The 20908-nt window shown below is 37.6% G+C and overlaps 2 protein-coding genes across 3 annotated transcripts; both read left to right on the top strand.

Annotated features, from left to right (window-relative positions):
* The first annotated feature begins 595 nt into the window (after positions 1-595).
* LOC306857188 (puromycin-sensitive aminopeptidase) lies at positions 596-16316 on the top strand. 2 transcript variants are annotated; one of them, XM_079396977.1, is made up of 23 exons: positions 596-914; positions 2853-2937; positions 3078-3155; positions 3358-3479; positions 4933-5040; positions 5441-5641; positions 6415-6511; positions 6597-6630; positions 6872-6986; positions 7099-7263; positions 7478-7582; positions 7776-7836; positions 8919-9028; positions 9353-9416; positions 9516-9655; positions 9780-9914; positions 10528-10747; positions 12067-12209; positions 13179-13235; positions 13317-13424; positions 13843-13998; positions 14126-14173; positions 14436-16316. In XM_079396977.1, exons 1-23 carry the CDS (start codon positions 792-794, stop codon positions 14580-14582), a joined length of 2622 nt encoding a protein of 873 aa, XP_079253103.1. In that variant the 5' UTR covers positions 596-791; the 3' UTR covers positions 14583-16316. The 2 variants fall into 2 exon arrangements, with proteins under 2 accessions (XP_079253103.1, XP_079253104.1); XM_079396978.1 differs by lacking the exons at positions 14126-14173; positions 14436-16316 and having other exon boundaries at positions 598-914; positions 13726-13847.
* On the top strand, positions 15520-20265 carry mrpl45 (mitochondrial ribosomal protein L45). The gene is made up of 8 exons (XM_079397055.1): positions 15520-16662; positions 16894-17086; positions 17815-17932; positions 18021-18119; positions 18253-18301; positions 18857-19006; positions 19097-19270; positions 19346-20265. Exons 1-8 carry the CDS (start codon positions 16600-16602, stop codon positions 19442-19444), a joined length of 945 nt encoding a protein of 314 aa, XP_079253181.1. The 5' UTR covers positions 15520-16599; the 3' UTR covers positions 19445-20265.
* Positions 20266-20908: the final 643 nt, after the last annotated feature.

Here is a 20908-nt window from a genome sequence, read left to right on the forward strand (position 1 = left end):
CTAGAAATTCCCCATTAATGGTAAATGAATATCATGATAAATATCAATATTGTATGATATGGAACAAAAATATATTGTGATAGCCTATTTTTATAAATTTTTCTGGAATATTTTCCTGGATTGATAAAAACATTGAAAATGCTTGTAAGAAATATGTGACATGATATTTATAATTTTATTTATTTATTTGGAGTATATCAAACTAGCAGCCCATCAAATAAAAGGCAATTTTTATCAAAATAAAGGCAAAAAATTGCCAAAAATAAATCATAAATAAAATGGACAATGGACCTTTTTTTGCCCACGACATTTCACCTACATTTTAGATCCCTCATCGGAAAATCAGTGAACCGATTCAACCCGATTCGTGAACGACTCTTTCGGTTCGATTAGTGAATTAACTCTTCAGGGGTGTGTTTCCCAAAAACAACTATGTGGTCGCAAGTTCCGTCGTTACCAATAGAGTTCAATGGAACTAACGATGCTTTTGGGAAACGCACCCCAGACCGATTCAGACAAGTTTTGTGAGCCAGTTCAACCGATTCACTGAAAAGCTCCGACTCCAAAGAACGATTCGGACGTCGCTAACCGAAGAGGGGGCGGGGCACAACGAGGACCATCTCCAACGGGTTGGATGTTGTTTTTCATGAGTTGTCGGGTCTCTGTCAGTCATACAGCTAGCCCTACCCCGCTTTCCGAGTCCAATAGCGAAGCCCGTGTCTCCGACTTTTCGAGCAAGCAGACTCCTAGTCCGTTTTAAATCGGTCTCCAGCGTATCGACATTATTCAGCATGCCTGAGCGGAGGCCCTTCGTGCGGTTGCCCACTGACGTCTACCCCGTCAACTACGGGCTGCGCCTCAAGCCCGACCTCGTCGACTTCACCTTCGAGGGCAAACTGGAGGCAGCCGTGGAGGTAATGTTGAACCCGATGCCATGCAGCCCCTCTGCCCCCCTCTGGTCTGGGCCCCATGTTCATGTTAAGCCTGGTTTTTCACTTTGCATTTTAATAACTGCTGATACTGTCGTTGCTGCTAATCTAACGAGCTAACGTTACCTGCTAGTGCACCAGACAGCGGCTTTACCCACCACGTCTTTCACATTTACGAGTCCAGCATGTTTGAATGTGATTATTTATACTTAAACCTGGTGACCTCTGAGGTCTGCCTCTCGCAATAAAGAGAATTTAGCAGTTTGTTGCCCCGCAAGCTAAAGCGCTAACTGGCGCCACACTGCTAACCACGCTAGCCTACAGAGCTGCTGTCATAATGCACGTAAAAACACAAATATATGTCGAAATTTAACCGCCTTCCAGGTTATAGTTTTCTCGTATTTGGCCGAGACGGTGAATCAGTTCCGTCTACAAGCTCCTGAGTCACTCTGAGCCTGTCTGATAGTTTACATGATACTTTGTAGCTTACTATAATCACAGTGTAGTGCCCCAGGAAACACTAGGTGCTCCCCCCCACAATGCCATATGCATTGTGACTGTGATTGGCTTCCATTTATGAACGCCATTGAAATAATGTACTGCTAGTGGTGGCCTGTCGTCACATGGCCAGTGCACTCATTGCATCCAAGTCACATCCAGCTTCAACAAGCCACATGTGCTCTCTAAAGCTTCACCTTGGCAGATTCAAGCCTCTAAATACAATGCGTATCATTATGCAGGATCCAATTCACTGTAAATAAAGTGTGGAAATAGTTCAGTTGAGGAATAATTAACACAGTCCGTTTACTGACTCTGGGATGTATTTGTCTGTGAAAACTAGCTTATGGACATGAGGAGAGCCTTAAAGCTATTGATCGTACCGGGAAAGTTTCACTTTAGCATTATGCAATAAATGCAGTCTTAAACAGCCTATTGCAACATAAGAGGCCATGCAAACTTTTGTTCTTTTTATTCATAATCTGATTATATATGCACACGTCAGAATTTCATAGCAGCAGCAGGAGATGGCCCTTGAGCCTCAGCAAAGCCGTGAGGATTCAGGCGGTTCTTTTTCCATGTGCGTCGTATTTGCTCATACTCCTGGAGATTTCCTACAACAAAATAGAAAGGGAAATTGTACGAACTATGATATGAGCAAAGATAAAAACGGCTGAAGTAGATGATGCCAATACACTCAGGGTTATTAAAAGATCAATGCTGCATTTATTTGATCAAAAATACAGTAAAACAGTAATATTGTGAAATATCAATTAAATTGAAATGAGCTAGTTTCTGTTTTAGTATGCTTTTAAATGTAGTAACATTTCTGTGACGCAAAGCTGAATTTTCAGCATCATTACTCCACCATTCAGTGTCACGTGATCCTTCTGAAATCATTCTGATATGCAGATTTGGTGTTTAAGAAGCATTTATTATTATTGTTATATAAATACTTGGAGAAAACAGTTCTGCTGTTTTTCTTTTTAAGATTCTTTCATGAATAGAAAGTTCAAAAGAACTTAAATCTTCTGTAACATTCTAAATGTCACTTTTGATCAATTCAGTGCATCCTTGCTTACTAAAAGTATTCATTTCTTTAAAAAGTACTATATATCATTTTAAACTTTGATATTAATTTCTCTTTTTGTGTCAGAAAAAGAGGCTCGTTCGGTATTTACCAAACCAGGAAGATTTTTTCCCGCAGTGATTGGCTCTGTTGTATGTAGGTGACTTGAGTTTGTTCCATTTTTATGGCTGTTATCTGATACAGTATGAAACAAAGGAAGGTTTCCGAAGCTTGCAAAAGGCAATGAAGTGTTGCTAGAAAAGTAACCACACACCAAACACTGAACACTGGAGATCATGAAACAACTGGAGCCACATAAACCTTAAAACTGAACTGTATGTCATTGTTCTTGACAGGTTACACAAGGGACAAACCAGATTGTGATGAACTGTGCTGATATAGACATAATTACTGCTTCTTTTGTGCCTGAAGGGGGGGAAGGTGAGTGCGAAACTGCAAATCCACATTTAGTTGATGTATTTGCATGACTTTTGCCTGATTGCTGGTTCGACCTGCGTTAAATGCTTTATAGTCTGTTTTTATTTTTAGGATTAACTGTGCTCATTTCCCTGTCCATTTAGAAATTAACGCTACAGGATTTAACTATCAGAACGAGGATGAGAAGGTGACCCTATGTTTCCCCAGCATTCTGCAAAAAGGTAAAGCACTCTTGATGTGGCCTGGAAGGAGCCTGCTGCCGTCATGTCAACAATCTCTGTGTAATTAGTTGCTATAGTCGGTTTATTGTCGCTTGAAAGCGGCTCAAACAGCTTCCTGTTAAAAGATGAATGGGCCTTACTTGCTCCGTCCTACTGTTTAATGTGCCTTTTGTTTTTTAATCATGGGCTTCTTGGTTTTCAGGGCCGGGATCATTGAAAATAGACTTTGTTGGAGAGCTGAACGACAAAATGAAAGGCTTCTATAGGAGTAAATACACAAATCCTTCGGGAGAAATCCGCTATGCTGCTGTCACACAGTTTGAGGTAAATTCATATTGGGTCGTTTATTTGTTTACTCGCTCACTTTCTCTGCCACTGTTTGCTTTAGCCCCGTCATTTGTCACATCCCCCTCTCGCTCGTCCTGCTCAGTCATTCACTTTCCTCTGCGATCTTAACCATCTGTCTCGATGGAGAAAAATTCACGTTCACGTAGTCATTCAGCAGCATACTCTTTTATCCTTGCAAATGGGGAAAAACAAGCAATTCATTATACAGGAGCTGATAATGGAGTCGTGCAGAAGTAAAATTGTAGTCAAGTTAAACCTCTTACATAATGTGTTGCTTGGACTTCAAAAGTATGTGTATTGTACCATTTTAATAAATTTGCATGTTTAACTATAATGCTTAGTTGCAAATCCGTTAAGGTGATTTAGATGCTCCTGCTTATTACATTTTTACTTGATAGGTTTTAATGTTCAATGCACAATTAATTGAAAGTTTAGCTTCTTAAGTTAACTTAATCAGGCTCAATGATAAGGATGTTCCCGCTGACTCAAGGCCAGTGTGATAGAGTTGATGGGAAAGTAATTTGCCCTTTCGGTTTAGTGCTGCATTGCCACTGAAAAATTTACATGCATTGATCTTTCGCATCCATTTTTATGCCTTGCCAAGCTTAAAGTTAGTTTTTTTCAGTGAAGCAATCTACGCAGTTGTTGTACATTTTGCTGATTTGTCTGCAAGGTAATGTTATCTGGCTGACTAACATAGAAATTGAAAAGAAAAAAAAATTGTGTAGTCTTGTGTGTGTAAAGTAATGTTGTATATTGTATATTCATTATGGTGTTATATTACAGATTTGTCATTTTCTGCTTAATGCAAATTTTCAACAACAACAAAAAAAAAAGATAACCAAAACATTTTGTAAATTTAAGGAGAGAAAAAATATTATTATTAATAAAAAATAAAAACAATTGTATAAAAAACAAAAATGCATTTTAAAAAGAAAAATAAGCAATAATGTTTTTGCATCAATAATGTTTTTGTTTTCCAGCAAAGGTGTTTTTATTTAAGAAAAATGTTACAAAAGAGTTTTGTTTGTTATTACAAAAAATAACAAAAAAGTAAACAATTCTAGCAAAACTTTATTTGTTACTGACCCAGTGTTATACAACAACTGAATAATTTCCAGCTTGTTGCAATTTCTTTCTTTTTTTTAAATGAGGGGGAAAATGGCAATCAAAATGTTTTGTGAATTTAATAAAAAAAGTTAATATAAATAAAAATACATTAAAATGTGAAAATGTTGGCAGGGCAACTCCAAATCCAAACTGCTGACCTGACTAGGCCTTTAGGAAAAAAGAACACCTGTGCACCTGTGGTTTTTGATGCTATGCAAATATCCTTACACGTTTAAATCACTGCAACCCACGCTAACCCTGAGTCCTCTCTTCCTGTCTCGCTGTCTCTACCTCTCTCGACGTCTCTCACACCCTCCAGGCCACGGATGCACGTCGAGCTTTCCCTTGCTGGGACGAACCCGCTATCAAAGCCACTTTTGACATCATCCTTATCGTCCCAAAGGACAGAGTAGCCTTGTCAAATATGGTACGTGTAATTTTTTTTCTTTTTTTGATCTTTCCCTCTGGAAACAAATGTCCCTAAATGGCTATATTCACATTACTGTCAGACACAAGTGCATTATCTAACACAGGCCCAGAGGCGTCGTGCCTCCCCTAGCCGATGTACGTTTTCTGAGTCATTACACTTGTGGCGCACATGTGACATACAAGTTTTGACCTGTGACATGTGCCATTCGCATTCCTTCTCTGTTTTGAAAAAAAATGTTAGACCTTGTTCTAATAACCTCTGCTACTGGTTTTTACCATTCTTAGGAGGTTATTTGTTATTGTGGTTTCATCAATTTAAATGTAAATTGGCCAACCACAAATGGCCATTTTTTCACACAGTGGCCAAATGTGATGCAGACTTTTCTTTTTCTGTGCAGAATGTTGTTGATCGAAAGCCATATCCAGAGGATCACAGTCTGGTGGAGGTGAAGTTTGCCACTACACCCATCATGTCCACCTACCTGGTGGCGTTTGTCATTGGCGAGTATGATTTTGTGGAGAGTCAGTCATCAGATGGTGTGACGGTCCGTGTGTACACTCCTGTTGGAAAGGGAGAGCAAGGGAGATTTGCACTGGAGGTACGGCAGGCACTCTCTGTTTGTGACTCTTTTAATTTTTTTGGCATGTCAAACTCAAATTGGTTTAGGTATTTGTAGTCTAAACAGCAAAACCACATGGAAAATGATTTTTGCAGATCTGTATGATACTGTATTCGCTATGTAAATAATATAATGCAATTTACATTTTTAACATTTTATTTCCAAACATCTAATTAAATTAAAAAAATATACACCACCATTAAAAAGTTTGGAATTAGTACATTATTAAATAAATGTTTACATTTAAGGACACAATAAATTGTTAAAAAAAAAAAAAAATTCTTTTTAAAATAAATGCTGTTGTTTTGTATTTTCTATTCTTCAAAGAATCTGGTCAAAATGTATTATGGTTTTGGAAAAAAGTATTAACATCGATAATAGAAATTTTTTATTTGAAATGTAAATATTTTGCAATGTTTTACTGTATTTTTGATCTGGTAAATCAGCCTGGGTGATCATAAGAAACCATAAGACCCCAAACTTTTGAACTATAGTGTATTTAAATCATTATTATTTTCATTAATATTATTATGATATTTATACCATAAGCTGACAGTTATTGTCATTTTAGACTATTACTGGTAAATGTGATATTAAAAATAAAGCGCTACAAATAAATAACATCATAGTATTTTAATGTACGATATAAAAAATTAAAAAAAGATTTACTTAATGCTAGCTGTGATTATAATAACACTTTTGTTGTCAAAGTATCATCCTGTGAAAAACATTTTGATTTTGATTTTTTTCAGGTTGCTACAAAGACCCTTCCGTTCTACAAAGACTATTTCAGTGTTCCTTATCCGTTGCCTAAAATTGATCTAATCGCTATTGCTGATTTTGCTGCTGGTTTGTATCATTTTCATTAAATATTAAACATCTCATAGACATTGTTATATTTAGTTTTAACCTTTGGTGCTCTTGTGTCCTGTAGGTGCCATGGAAAACTGGGGCCTTGTTACTTACAGGTGACTTTTAAATGAAATAATTAAATAGCATAACTGAGACTTGATAAATCATCACGCAAACCCAGAACCTTGTGCTTTTTGAAAGCGTCTGTTCAGGGGAATTTCATTAATATTTCATCTGTCTTGGTAGCATGTTAATCCCCAGCCATACCTGAACAATATGAGCCACGTTGTGTCCTGGGTTCTGTTCTTATGCATTTTTTATTTCCTTTTTTAAAATCTCGTGATCATCCCATCACAGGGAGACGGCTCTGCTGATTGATCCAAGGAACTCATGTGCATCGTCCCGGCAGTGGGTCGCCCTGGTAGTCGGCCACGAGCTGGCGCATCAGTGGTTTGGGAACCTGGTTACTATGGTGAGTGTTCAGATGGTCAGTGTGGTAGGTACGCCACATATAGTTTTTATAGGTCACAGTGGTATTTGAACATAACTTATTCTGGGTGCTGAGAAAATGTATGTTGCTGCAGGAATGGTGGACTCATTTGTGGCTAAACGAAGGCTTTGCGTCTTGGATCGAGTACCTTTGTGTGGACCACTGTTTCCCCGAGTACGACATCTGGACCCAGTTTGTTTCTGCCGACTACACTAGGGCTCTGGACCTGGATGCGTTAGATAACAGCCACCCTATTGAGGTCTGCAACAGATGAGTGTATCTTTCTCATTCCACCCAGATCTCCCAGTGTGCGCCTGTTTTGTTTGAGTTTGTGTGGATTGCAGGAAGTTTTGATTTGCACTTTGTTTGTCTGCTCAGCCGTATCACTTGCAGCATTTAACCCAGACCCAGATTTAGCCTGATGAAATATTGATCTCCGAATCATGTTTCAGATCGTGTGTTTTGAATCATAGGTTGATGTTGGACACCCTTCAGAAGTGGATGAAATATTCGATGCCATATCATACAGCAAAGGGGCCTCTGTCATTCGCATGCTGCATAACTACATCGGCGATGAGGTGAGAGGTCACATTCAGTCAGCAGCAGAGAGACATTCCCAGCGTACATCTGTCAGACAGGTGGTCAGTGTGGGTCCTGTCTATCTGTCTATTGTGCTGGAGTCGGTGACGAGCAGCCCTTGTTAATACTGACTTTTAGATTAATTTACAGTTGTGTTTTGAATTCTGTCTGATTGAGTGATCTTTATTCTAGGATTTTAGAAAGGGAATGAACGCTTACCTTTTGAAGTTCCAGCACAAGAATGCATCTACTGGTAAGTCTTTGCGTAGATTAAGCTTTGACCATCTAATAATTGTTATCTCGATGACTTATAATGATTGTACCATAGCCACCTGTTCACAATTATTTGACAGCCAAATTTAGTAGTAGAATTTTTAGGTGTCTTATAGTTTCTAACTCAAATAGGAATTTCAGCATGAAAATAGCCAAATAAGGTGTTAAAAAAACAACAACTAAACTAAACTAAAATATAGCCCATCCTATGTTTGTTATTTTTCAATAATCTGTTACACTCGGATGTCCGTTACATTACAGAAGAAAACATCTGTCACAACTTCCGTTTCATCATGACGTGAAATATGAATAAAAGAGTTCTTAAAATCTGTGTTATAGGCGTAGACTGTATTTGACATGAACAAAACTCAGTTAAGTCACAAATCATAATTATTTTTATGACAATTACTCATTGTGACAGACAGTCCTAGCAGTTATCTTGAACTGTGGAAAGCTTGCTGTGTGTCCTGTGTATCAGTTTCACTGGTTAAATGTGGGAATATGTTTCTGAAATGTAGTGTTTAGCTTGACCTTCATCTGCATTTTATGTTGTTTTCAAACTTTTAAAAATGATAATACAGTATTAGAAATAATATATTATAATTTAAAAACATTTAGTCTCAATTGAACAAAAATGGTGCACTCATTTTCTGTTCTTCTGACTTTTTTATTTATTTATTTTTTTTATCCTGCAACACCACAAAAAAATGAAAATGGTCCGGATTTCATTTTTGTTGAAAATTTTGAATTCTTATGAATCTACACACCTGGAGTTTGAAGAGCGTACAGTGAATTGTAAAAGAAAAAAACATAAATTTTCACTTGTATGTAGGAAAGTGGCTCCATAAGGAAATGATTGCTTGTGGTCCACGATCCGATCCAAACAACAGTGATTACAGCTGTAGTAATTACATAGTGTGTTACATAGTAATTCTGACATGACAGTATTTTGCGGGATTGTTGGGGGCGTGTGTGATCATGCAGCAGTGTTGTTATTATGCTTTGTTAATTGTTGTGTTGTCAGAAATAAAGGGTGTAACGTTCTCTCTTTCTCTATCCCAGAGGACCTATGGGAGTGTTTGGAGCAAGCAAGTGGGAAGCCTATAGCTGCAGTGATGAATTCCTGGACCAAACAAATGGGATTCCCTATTATAGTAGTGGATCAAGAGCAGGTAACAGTTACAAACTTATTCTCAAGGACATCAAGGTTTGGTTCTGATTTGATCTGATCCAGCACTGTGGGATTGTGTTTCTATATAAACAGTCAGAAAAAAGAAAACAATTTTTATATATTAAATTTTTATTTTTATTTTTTTTCCTGGATGTTTTTGTCTCCCTGAAGTTCCAAATATAATTTAAATACCCCTCGGGTATTGAGTCTTGCTGAGATGGACTATGAGCTTCTCAGGGAGCATCTGGTAATAACAACTGTTGTCTTGGCAATACAAGATTTAATCAGAGCTGAAATAATTGGTCTTGGGTTTTTTTCCCTCCAGCATGGCAGTGACCGTGTGCTGAAAATCTCTCAGAAGAAGTTCTGTGCTAGTGGACCACGTAATGGTACATGCAAAAAAAGCAGTTCAACTATTGAAGCCTGTGACTTTAACAATTTGTTTATTTGTCTTTTTCTATACTCTAATATCTGTTTTTACATTCTAGATGAGAACTGCCCCAATTGGATGGTTCCCATCAGTATCTGCACCAGTGAGGACCCGAGCTGCACCAAGATGAAGGTTCTGTTGGACCAGCCTGAAACCACAGTTAACATCACCAACGTTGCACCTGACCATTGGATCAAGGTCAGATTGCTGCATTTCATATATTTTATTGAAAAGGTTATTTATAATTCAAATATCAGTGAAGATTGGAAGGGCTTCAAAGATTGTGCATTTATAAAATCACGTTGTCGTCTTCCACGTGCAGATTAATCCAGGTACCGTGGGATTCTACAGGATCCAGTACAGCTCAGCCATGCTGGAATGTTTGCTGCCTGGTATCCGAGACCTCACACTGCTGCCTGTGGACCGCCTGGGCCTGCAAAACGACCTCTTCTCCCTGGTGAGATGCCACACATCAGTCTGAATCAGTGTTTTGCAAATCTGAGTAGAGGCTCAGGTCTCCACCTTGAGTCAAGTCTCAAGTATTAAGACTTGAGTGAAGTGTCAAGTTACAAAGACTTATGGAAGTCAGGTTCTTTCAAGCCTCCAGGCCTGACTAATACATTATAAATTATGAATCAAATCATGTGGGTTTTGTAACTTCAGCACCAACAAAAAAAAAAGACTTTGTTAGCAAACCTCTATAGATACTGAGAAATGTTAAGTTGGCAATTTGCTGAAATAGTAGAAGCATAGAGGAAGTTGTTGTTTTTAATATCCATTGGACTATTATGTATTCCATATGAATATCCAGTGAACTATCCCTTTAAATGTATAATTTTTTTAAGTATAAAAAAGTATATTTTAAGTACATTGTGTGGCTTAGTGATTGTGTTAGTGTGTCACTAAGTTTTTTTGTAGGTCACAAATCTTTTTTCCAAATGTTGCTATCTTTGTGTTCAGTGTTGCTGAAAAGAAAAGCAATTTCAGCAATATCATTATTCGTTTCTGTTTTTTCTGTCCATCCATTGCCACTGTCTGTTTTTAATAGTGTTGTGCTGTCATGCCCTCAGGCTCGAGCAGGTATGATCAGTACTGTGGAGGTGTTGAAGGTGATGGAAGCATTTGTGAATGAGCCAAACTACACGGTGTGGAGTGACCTGAGCTGTAATCTGGGTGTTCTGTCCTGTCTGCTCTCACACACTGACTTCCATGAGGACATCCAGGAGTTCATCCGAGATCTCTTCACCCCTATCGGCATGAAGCTGGGCTGGGACAGTAAAACCGGAGAGGGTGAGAGCCAGAAATAAAGGCATATGAACATTGTGTGTCATAAATATTCACCCCCATGTCATTCCAAACCTAAACTTTCTTTCTCCTGTGGAACATAAAAGATGAGATTTTAAAGAGGCCATTGACTTTCATTATATGAGCAAACACACTGAGACGTTTATGTTCTCCTGAAGAAAGTAAGTCATAATTTTGGGTGAGAAAATTGACAATTTTAATTTTTGGGTGAACTATTCCTTTAAAGGTGTCATATTCTGCACTTTTCTCTGCACTCCACTTAACAGTCTAGGTTTGTTGCGCTAAAACAGCCAAAACATTTTATTTTCACATCACCAGTTTCTCAACTTCTTTCATTTAAACAGGCTGTTTTTTTGTATGTTCTCGATGTAAATGACCTTGGTTATGATAGGGTAAGAGTGCAATGAGTGACAATGAGGTTTTTAATATATGGTGAGGGTTAACACAATGCAAAAGTTTCTGTAGTAGATAGGAGGACGAGTGACATTGCGCTTTGCATTTTCGAAACCAGTTTGGATACAAAGTCAAAAACAAATGTTATTTAGACTCGTGATTTTAATAAGTTAAATTTGTGTAAATATTAATTAAATATAAATGTAAATGGTATTAATCATGAATGTGTATATATATAAAGGTAAAAAATGACGTAGCTTTCAAGTATTTCTTATTTAAATGTAAAATATATAAATATAAAATAATAACATGAAATTTGAAGTAAGCGTGCCTTGTTAGTCGTTCTTATTGATGTTATAGTGTTCATTGCCCATTAACTGCTCACTGCCTCCACCGTCATTTTACTTATTAAATTATTTAAAAAAAAAAAAATCATTTAGTTTGATAATGGATGCTACAATATAAATCATCTACTCCATACAGCATTAGCAGCAAGAGTCAGATTTCCCTGATCATGTAAGTAGAGTAAGGAGAGATGACTGACAAGAGGATTTGGTGTCAAAGCGAAAAGCAAAAGTGCCTATTTAGCCATATTTCCATGTTTAATATAAGTTATGTTTGTCTTTGTTTTATTGTTATTGTATTTTTCATTAAAATGAATAATGAACCACAAACTAATTGAAGAATTTGACATGCAAGAAGATATACATTTCGTTTCAATGAAACGATTAAAGGAATAGTTGAACCAAATAACTTAATAAAATCTGCAGTTTCTCACAAACTTATGTTTGCATTGTACATATATCTCCATTAACGCTGTTCTGTTTTAGTTCAATGGTTTGTATTTGATTCGTATCATTCAAATGAAGTGTTTTTTTGTTGGTTGCCCCTCTATCCTGTGTCTTGTTCAGGGCATTTGGATGCCCTACTGCGGGGTCTGGTGCTGGGGAAGCTGGGGAAAGCGGGGCATAAGGCCACACTGGAGGAGGCTCGGCGGAGATTCAAAGAACACGTGGAGGGTAAACAGATCCTGCCTGCAGACCTCAGGAGTCCAGTGAGTCGTCTTGCATTTCTGCTCATAGTACAGACACATTTGCATCAATGTGCTAGTGATAATTTCGTTTGAAGTTAATTGAATAGATTAATTAGATTGTAGACAGTGTTGATAAAATACAACAGGAACAGCTGTGTGGATGCTAGTGCTTGAATAACAGTATCGATTTCTCATTTTAGTCGATACTGATCTGGATTCTTAAATCTCAAGATCAAGAAATATGAAACAAAGTCTCAGATGTAAAATTCTGTCAATATTATCACAAAATACAAACAGTAACATTGTTTTGATGCCATTTAATGTGAATTGATTGTTGTTTTGATACTGTTTAATTATACACATGTACTGTTAGTCTCATCTTTATTATTAGTTATAGCACAAAATAAATATGAATGAACATCATAAGGTATGTTGAAAGAAACCGTAATACTGAAATGTATCAAGTCTCGTGCAGTTGTTCAATCGTTTGTTCAAGTTTTTCAAACGTAGGACAACATCAACCATCTTGTACGCAGGAAAGTCATTGAATGTCCATGATGTCCAAATTGATCATCAATTAGAAAAAGAAAACTCGAGAAAGAAGTATTTTGCTAAATATATGCACCGTATTTTACAATTATTGTATTTTTTCTTAACATGTTGTCTTCATTATTTAATGTTTGAGTAAATCTGTCATGAAAAGTTACGAGAATCATCGTTTGAATGTTTATATTTCAACAAGAAATTGGGAGTAGAAACATGATTAATTGATTATTAGATCAAATTTATGTTCCGTTTTATTGTTTTTGTTTATATTAACACTGTTAATTATTATTAATAATTACAGTTTTCGACCAAGTGCATCCTGAATTTTTGGTTTTGCTTTCGACATCTATCAGCTGATTTTGCAAATGGTGTTCCTGTATTGTTTTTATTAGTACTGGCTCAACATGTTCCTGTAAACGTAGGTGTTTTTTTGCATCCCTTTAGGTGTACCTAACAGTTCTGAAGCAGGGAGACAGCACAACGCTTGACACCATGCTCAAGGTGAAAATTAACACGTGTCTGAACATTACACAGCAACAGCCTTAAAGGTGCAGACAAATAAAATGCATCTCTCATGTTCAGCTTCACAAGCAGGCAGACATGCAGGAGGAGAAGAACCGCATCGAGAGGGTGCTGGGAGCCATTCCCGCCCCTGACCTCATCCAGAGAGTGCTTAACTTTGCTCTGTCGGTACGCAAATACACGCACACACTTACTGTAGAAAATAGGTCAGACTGGGAAAATTTAAAGCGCCAGAACCACACTTTGCAAGAGTGTGAAATGTTTGAACGGATAAAGGAAATGGCACAAAACAGTCAGGTCTTTTTGGGTGAATCGTGCCAAGCCTGTCAATTACATATCTCGGAATTATTGTTGATGTTTTATGTATTGAAGGACCAGTATTATTTAGTCCCTCTGATTCATGTTTAAAGCTGCAATGCATCCGTTTTTCTCAGGAGATCAATAAAGCACCATTTCATCTTTGAATTAGGCTAACATTCTCACAAGAAATCCAATCTGATCTGACACGCTCTAATCTGAGTCCGTGGGAATTCAAAATCTCCAGAAGTGTGAACAGTGGCGCTGAGTGTGGCTGTGGTATTTTTAGGAGGAGGTTCGTCCCCAGGACACTGTGTCTGTAATCGGGGGCGTAGCTGGAAGCAGCAAACAGGGGCGCAAAGCTGCATGGAAATTTGTTAAGGACAACTGGGAAGAACTTCATAACCGTTACCAGGGCGGCTTCCTCATATCAAGACTCATCAAGGTGAAACAAGTGCAGCGCACAAATAGAATGCAACAGTCTGTAAATTAAGATGGGAAATACAGTATTAGACTTAATTTATTGATTATGTATCATGAATATGTTTTTTCATTTTGTTTCTTCACTGCAGCTGACAGTGGATGGGTTTGCAATAGATAAAATAGCTGCTGAAGTTAAGGTGAGCATCATGTCACTTATAAGCAGTGTTGTCAAATTATAAAATTATAGTGTATATGTTTTTACTTTTTTTTTTTTTTTTTGAAAACATGGGATTTATTTTTAAGAAATATAATGCAAGCAAACATTTCAACCAGGAAGTTTGTTTGGTTTCAGATGATGGAGCAATAGATACCGTGTTCAAAATTCAGATAAAATGTAGACCGATAACCACCGCAGGTTGCTGTTCTGAACCGAAGTGTTGGGGTTTTTTCTGCTTTCAGAGTTTCTTTGAAAGTCATCACGCGCCAGCGGCCGAGCGCACGGTACAGCAGTGCTGCGAGAACATTCTCCTGAATGCCGCCTGGCTCAAGAGAGATGCAGACGACATCCACCAGTACCTGCTGCAGCGGAAAGTGCCCCCCGTCTGACCTCTGAACTCTGAGCCCTCCCTGACCTGCTCACTCACTCCCAAATGAGCATCATCTGGCTATCTTCAGCGAAAACGGAAACGATTACAAAACTGCAACTCCATCATAAGAATTACCCAAGAGTCTATAAAGAGAAGCGAGACTAGGAAACGAGAAGGTTATTCACTCTCGAGTATGACGTAGCTCCCCATTCTGCCAGCAGGAGGCGCAAGTGCACTCGAGCAGAGCTGTGACTGAACGCAAGAGATTCTTCATGTTATTTTATTATGAGCTGGTAATGCATGTACACATGTGGTTCCCTCAGTATGGCACTCCTCTCATACAGTGGTATTATTACGCAATCATCTTACACCTTACATTCACAGATAGAAAAAAAAAAAGCATGACGTTGATATGCTCAGTTTTAAATGTGTTTTCTTTTGTTCTGTACAAACGACGATCTCCTCTTGTTTTATTAGTAATGGCTATATACGCGTTTTACCCATAATCCTCGGCGGCTTGACTGGGCAGAATGGGGTTAAAGGTTGGGATGCACAGGTGACTGAACAGACTCTACGGTAACGGCTCTGAATCCCATGGTTAGGACTGAAGACGCATAAGCATGGTACTGTGTGTATATTGTAAACTGCAAACATTAGTTCTAAGACCTTCAATTAATCTCAAATGTGATTATATATACATATGTATGATCTCTGATCTTTGCCCTTGTCTCCTGTATGTCACTATCACCTTTTCTGCAGTTTGTACCTCCAGAAACTGCGAAAGAAATGAACACAATGGATGATAAATTAGCATGGGCCATGATAATACAAAGATTTTATCAAATTAATGTTTTAGTGTTGCTGAAATCAAAAATAGCATTCGGGACTATGACAAACTCAGAGGCCTTAAATTGGTGAACCTGATTTGCATAATTGATTATTCGCTGACGAGCTGAGATGCAATGGGCTCATATTAGCTTTGTTGATCAGCAAACCAACAGACAAAGTTCATGATCATCAAATTCTGTCCAAATCTTTCCCTGACATGTGCTTTTGTTTAAAATACAATTGATGTTCATTAAAGAAGATGAGAAAAAAGATAAATGATGGGCACAACTGTATTGTGGGAATGCTGTGTTGGATTTGTACATGTGAGGTATGACTCTACATGCTCTTATATTTGTGTGCATTTTGTAAACTATATACAGATGAATATGTATCCCTTAAATGTAGACTATGCTGTAGAGGTTCACACAGTTCAAATGAGTGTTTCAAAAACATATCACTCATGGATATACTTGTAAATAATGATTTAAATCATGTGCAGCAGGTACAGTGGGAGGAAAGCCCAGGACTTTGCTCCATTTTGGGACACTGAAGTGCAGATGATGATGATGATGATGATGATGAACATTTACCTGTGTGTGTGTTGGGAGCTTGTGTTCACTTTGTGCACCATGCAGCCTGAGGTTTGCATACTATAATCGTGAGGGTCTTGATTTCACAAGATTTTCATTACAGCATTGCCGGAGACAACATAGAAACTAGGCAATAAAGGAAATCACATCCGATGCAAGAGTGAAACCTTGTGCAATGGATTGCTTGCGTTTCTCAACCTATTGAAAAAGACATCCGTATTACAGCTTTAACACGTTAGCTGCTAGCTTATCGATCAAATGCAGTCGTGAGGACTTTGTAAAATTTTACAGTTGTCATGGGAAATAATAAAATGGAGTTTTGACGATGCAGGCATAAAATATTTGTAAGAGTTTTTGTTTGAGAATGCATCTATATAAAATGATTCTTAAAAACTTCATTCCACCCAGGTCGGGTTTCAGAATCAAGGCACTGAGGCTGCTCTACATCTATTTTAACATACTGTGTATTTGTTTTATTCCATTGCTATGGTTCTCATCTCGCTTTAGATACTGTAGTACCTCTCCTCTCCACCGGTAGGCGGCGCTAAAGACACATTCACGCATGTTAGCTGTTTTTCAGTTACACGAAGGAGTCGGTGTGGCTGCTGTGGCAAGAGCATGGCGACCTCCATATGTAGGACGTTGAAATGCCTTCAACCGACAACATATCAGAATATAAAGGTATGAAATTGCAATTTTACTTAAGCAGGGCGCCTTTTGCAAATGTACAGTGCTGCTCGCGTAACTTAAGTGACTATACTTTAGTTGAGTGTCAACTGGTGATTTGGGTACGTTACAAACGCTTCAGGGATTTATTTACCTGGTTTTCTTTTTGTTAAAGGTCAAATATACATGTGTGAGATATACTCCTTTGTTGTCAAAATCTCTCTCTCTGGTGTAACGTTAATTCAGTGCGCCGTGGCTCTGCTGGACGCGCGGCTGCCGCCGGTGTTGGTTCCGATCCGCACGAAGAAGCGGTTCTTCATTCCTCCTGCGGTGAATGTGAAAGAGAAAAGCCAAAGCGAGCAGGACGCTAAAGCCCGGGCTGCTGGTGTGGTGGTCCGGCAGCAGTACATCGAGAGAGCCATCAACATCTCATGCACAGGTACACAAGTCATCGCCTGCACATTTATATGTAACTTAAACTCCTCCAATAAAAACTCTGGACTCACCTGCTCATTCTTTAGTCACTAATAATACATTTGCTACTAATAATAATATACTTTCTTAAGATATGTGTACATTGGCACAATTTACACCAGTGTCAAACCTAGTCAATGCGTTTTTAAGATCATTGTGAAACATACACTAAATTGCATGATTTTTATTTATGTAGCACAGTTTCCATAAAGCAGCAAAAACTATTTTCAGTGTTGACGGAGATCAGAAATGTTTCTTAAGCACCGGAGAAGCATATTAGACTGATTTCTGAAGGATCATGTGACACTGGAGTAATGATGCTGAAAATTTAGCTTTTGCATTCCAGGAATCGATGACATTTTCAAATATTTTAAAATAGTAAATGGTTATTTTAAATTGTAGTAATATTTCACAGTAGTACTATTTTTTTTTTTTTTCTGTATTTTCGATCAAATAAATACAGCTTTGGTGTGTATAAGAAAATTCAAAAACAAAAATCATAAGACTGTTTTAGCGCATCAAATTTTTCAATATGCTTGGTATTATATTTAGAAACACCTTCTCTAAAATCTCTTATGTATTGAGCATTGTTCTTTAGATGTTTAGGTGATAAACCAACATCACTTGTTTAACAATATTTCACATTTATGGTTCATTTTCATAAGTGATTTTGTGTGACTGTTGTTTTTTCAGCGGGCATCTTTGATCCGTACGTTCCTCCTGAAGGAGATGCACGCCTCTCCACGCTGTCCAAAGAAGGTCTGAAGCAGCGCACAGAACAGCTGCGTCAGAGCGCAGCATCACAGCTGGCGTAAGCACCACCGCGGCCTCAGTGACGCTCTGTGAACCTCATACTTCAGATGCTGATGTAATATTGGTACTGTTTTCTGTTTGACCAGGTTTCGTAAAATAAAGGACCACGACCCCGAGTTCTCCACTAAAGCGTTCCCAGCACTAGCTCAGCAAATCTTCATAGATGCTCATGCCGCACTCACACAGTAAGAAAGAAATCCTATCAACAATAGTTACTGCTTCAAAGTTTTACTGTCTTTTCCATTTTCCCACTTACAAGATCTGCATTAATAAATAAACATCATGTTTTTGTAAATGCCCTCTTTTCGTCGTCCTCAGATTTAACAAAGAAAAGCTTCATTCTTTGGTGACAGAGAGGTGTTACCCTGTAAGTAAATCTGTATATGAATCAACTGTCAGAATTTACAAGTTTATTATTTTAGCCTTGTTTCGGACTCCAATCAAAACTGTCAATATACTTGAAATTAAGTAAAGGTTAACTGAAGTAAAATATAAAGGCCCGGTTTCACAAACGAGGCTTAGCGTAAGACAGGACTAGGCCTTAGTTAAATTAAGATATTTAGCAACTTTTACAAGAATGCCTAAGAAAACATTTAAGGTGTGCATCTTGACAGAACAATGACACTGACATATCTTAAGATAGCAAGATATTTTCAGTTCAGACGGCTCAAACATGCATTTTAGTCTGTGAAACCGGGGGGAAAACACGTAAACATTTTATTTCAGCTAGTTGCCAAAGCAACATTTCTCATTTTCATTTAGTTCAACTTCATTGACCAAAATAACTAAAACAGAAATAATGAATAAAAACTAAAAGACATACTATTTAAAATGTGTATAATCAAAATTACTAAAGCATTGACTCAAATGTGTCCTCATTGAGCATTTCAGATTGTTCAATGTGTGTGTGCATGTTTTGCAGGAAATGGTTCGGGGGAACCGTTATAAGACTCTGCGCTGGCGCTTCGTTGAGTCACTGGAGCCACCGCGGGTGGTCCATGCAAGGTGTCCTGACATGATCAGCAAGGGCAACATGTACGGTCAGGTGACTCTCCGTATGCATTCTAAACAGGTCAGTGAATTAGACTAACAATTGTGTGTAAGAGTGTGACTGCATGGGAGTACTCTGATTTTGAGCTCGTGATACCAATCCATCTCTCAGACATTGGCAATCTATGACCGCTTTGGCCGGTTGATGCTTGGGGATGAAGATGAACCCAGGGACGTCCTGGAATACCTAGTGCTAGAGAGGCATCTGGTCAACACCTATGGGCGCTGGAGACTTCATGGCAAGATTGTTCCAGCATGGGCTCCACCAAAAGAACCCATTATTAAGGTAAACAAATAGGATCAAGGAGAAAATGTGGAATGTTTTAACTAAGACTTAAAATTTGGCATCTGATTTCAACAGACTGTCATGATTCCTGGTCCTACTCTGAAGCCTGAGGAGCAGTTTGAAGATCTGCATTTCCAGGTACCAAAGCCAAAGGCAGTGCAGTGGTACAAGTAATTCTGAATGTGGTGCCTTACTCCATCCAACACAGGTCCACTCTGTACAGACTGATTCCCAATAATCAAAATAAATATTTATAAAAAAACTTTGGTGGTTGCTTTTTTTTTTTTTTTTTTTATCTCATTTGGCACTCTCAAATAACTTTACATGCACATATGTGACCTTGGACCACAAAACCAGTCTTAAGTGTCAATTTTTCAAAATTGAGATTTACACACCTTCTGAAAACTGAATAAATAAGCTTTCCATTGATGTATGGTTTGTTAGGATAGGACAATATCTGGCCAACATGCAACTATTTGAAAGTCTGGAATCGGAGGGTGCAAAAAAATCTAAATATTGAGAAAATCGCCTTTATGAAATTTACAAAATATCTTCATGGAACATGATCTTTACTTAATATCCTAATGATTTTTGACATAAAAGAAGAATGGATGTATTTTTGGCTATTGCTACAAATATACCCCAGCGACTTAAGAATGGTTTTGTGGTCCAGGGTCACATATGGACTTGTTATACACGTTAATCAACATGGTGTTACTTTCATTACACATGGAACTTGATGAAGATCAACACCTTGGATTATGCAGTTTAAAAGTTTATTTCATAATACTCAACTCACACATTTTTAAGAATATAAAAATAAATGTTGCATTTTTTTTTACATTGACAGAAGTTAATGTAAACTTCCTTTGGCTACTGTTGAAAACTGACTATTGGTTCTTACAAAAATCTTTACCTCATACAAAAGCACAGTCTTTATGTTCCTAATTTGAAAAGTTGACATTGCAAGTTCTGTCAAAATGATAGAATAACTTAAAAAATAAACTCAATTGTCTTACTGTGGTAGGAATTGCTAGTGCAATCTAATGGTCATTGCCTGTGCTTGCATCTGCTATTATTTTCAGAAGCAGCATGTAAATAGGTTGAATTAAACATGTAGACAATTTGTTGTTAAGCCTGAACATTTAATTACACATCCTCATATACAGTAAGAGTTTCTATGAAACATTGTGTAATTTATATTTGATTCATTTTAACATTAATCATATTTTTTTATAGATCAAGAGTACTTTGCCTTAGAGGAAGATTAGATTTTTTTGATCACACGCACTATGATGTAATTTCACATAGTATAATGTAGTGTTATGCGTTTTTGAAATGAATACTTTGTAGACGGGGCTCCTTGTCAAGAAATACCATGGTGCTACTCTTTAGATTTGTAAATTAAAAGCTGTTAAACTTATGTTTGTCTAAACCATTAGAGTAGACAAAAGAGATGTTAAACATGTACAACGTTTAAGACTAGCAACATTGATGTGTATATCAGGACATCGCATATTTTAACTTAGTTATGTAGTAATATTAGTGCAGTGTTTTTTGACTGAAAATGTGTTGAATCAGACTTTCTAAATTTTCCACCCAGGGTATGTTGGTGATGTAGGATTTACTGACAATATA

The sequence above is a fragment of the Barbus barbus genome (genome assembly GCF_936440315.1).
Source record: "Barbus barbus genome assembly, chromosome: 37".
Taxonomy (NCBI): domain Eukaryota; kingdom Metazoa; phylum Chordata; class Actinopteri; order Cypriniformes; family Cyprinidae; genus Barbus; species Barbus barbus.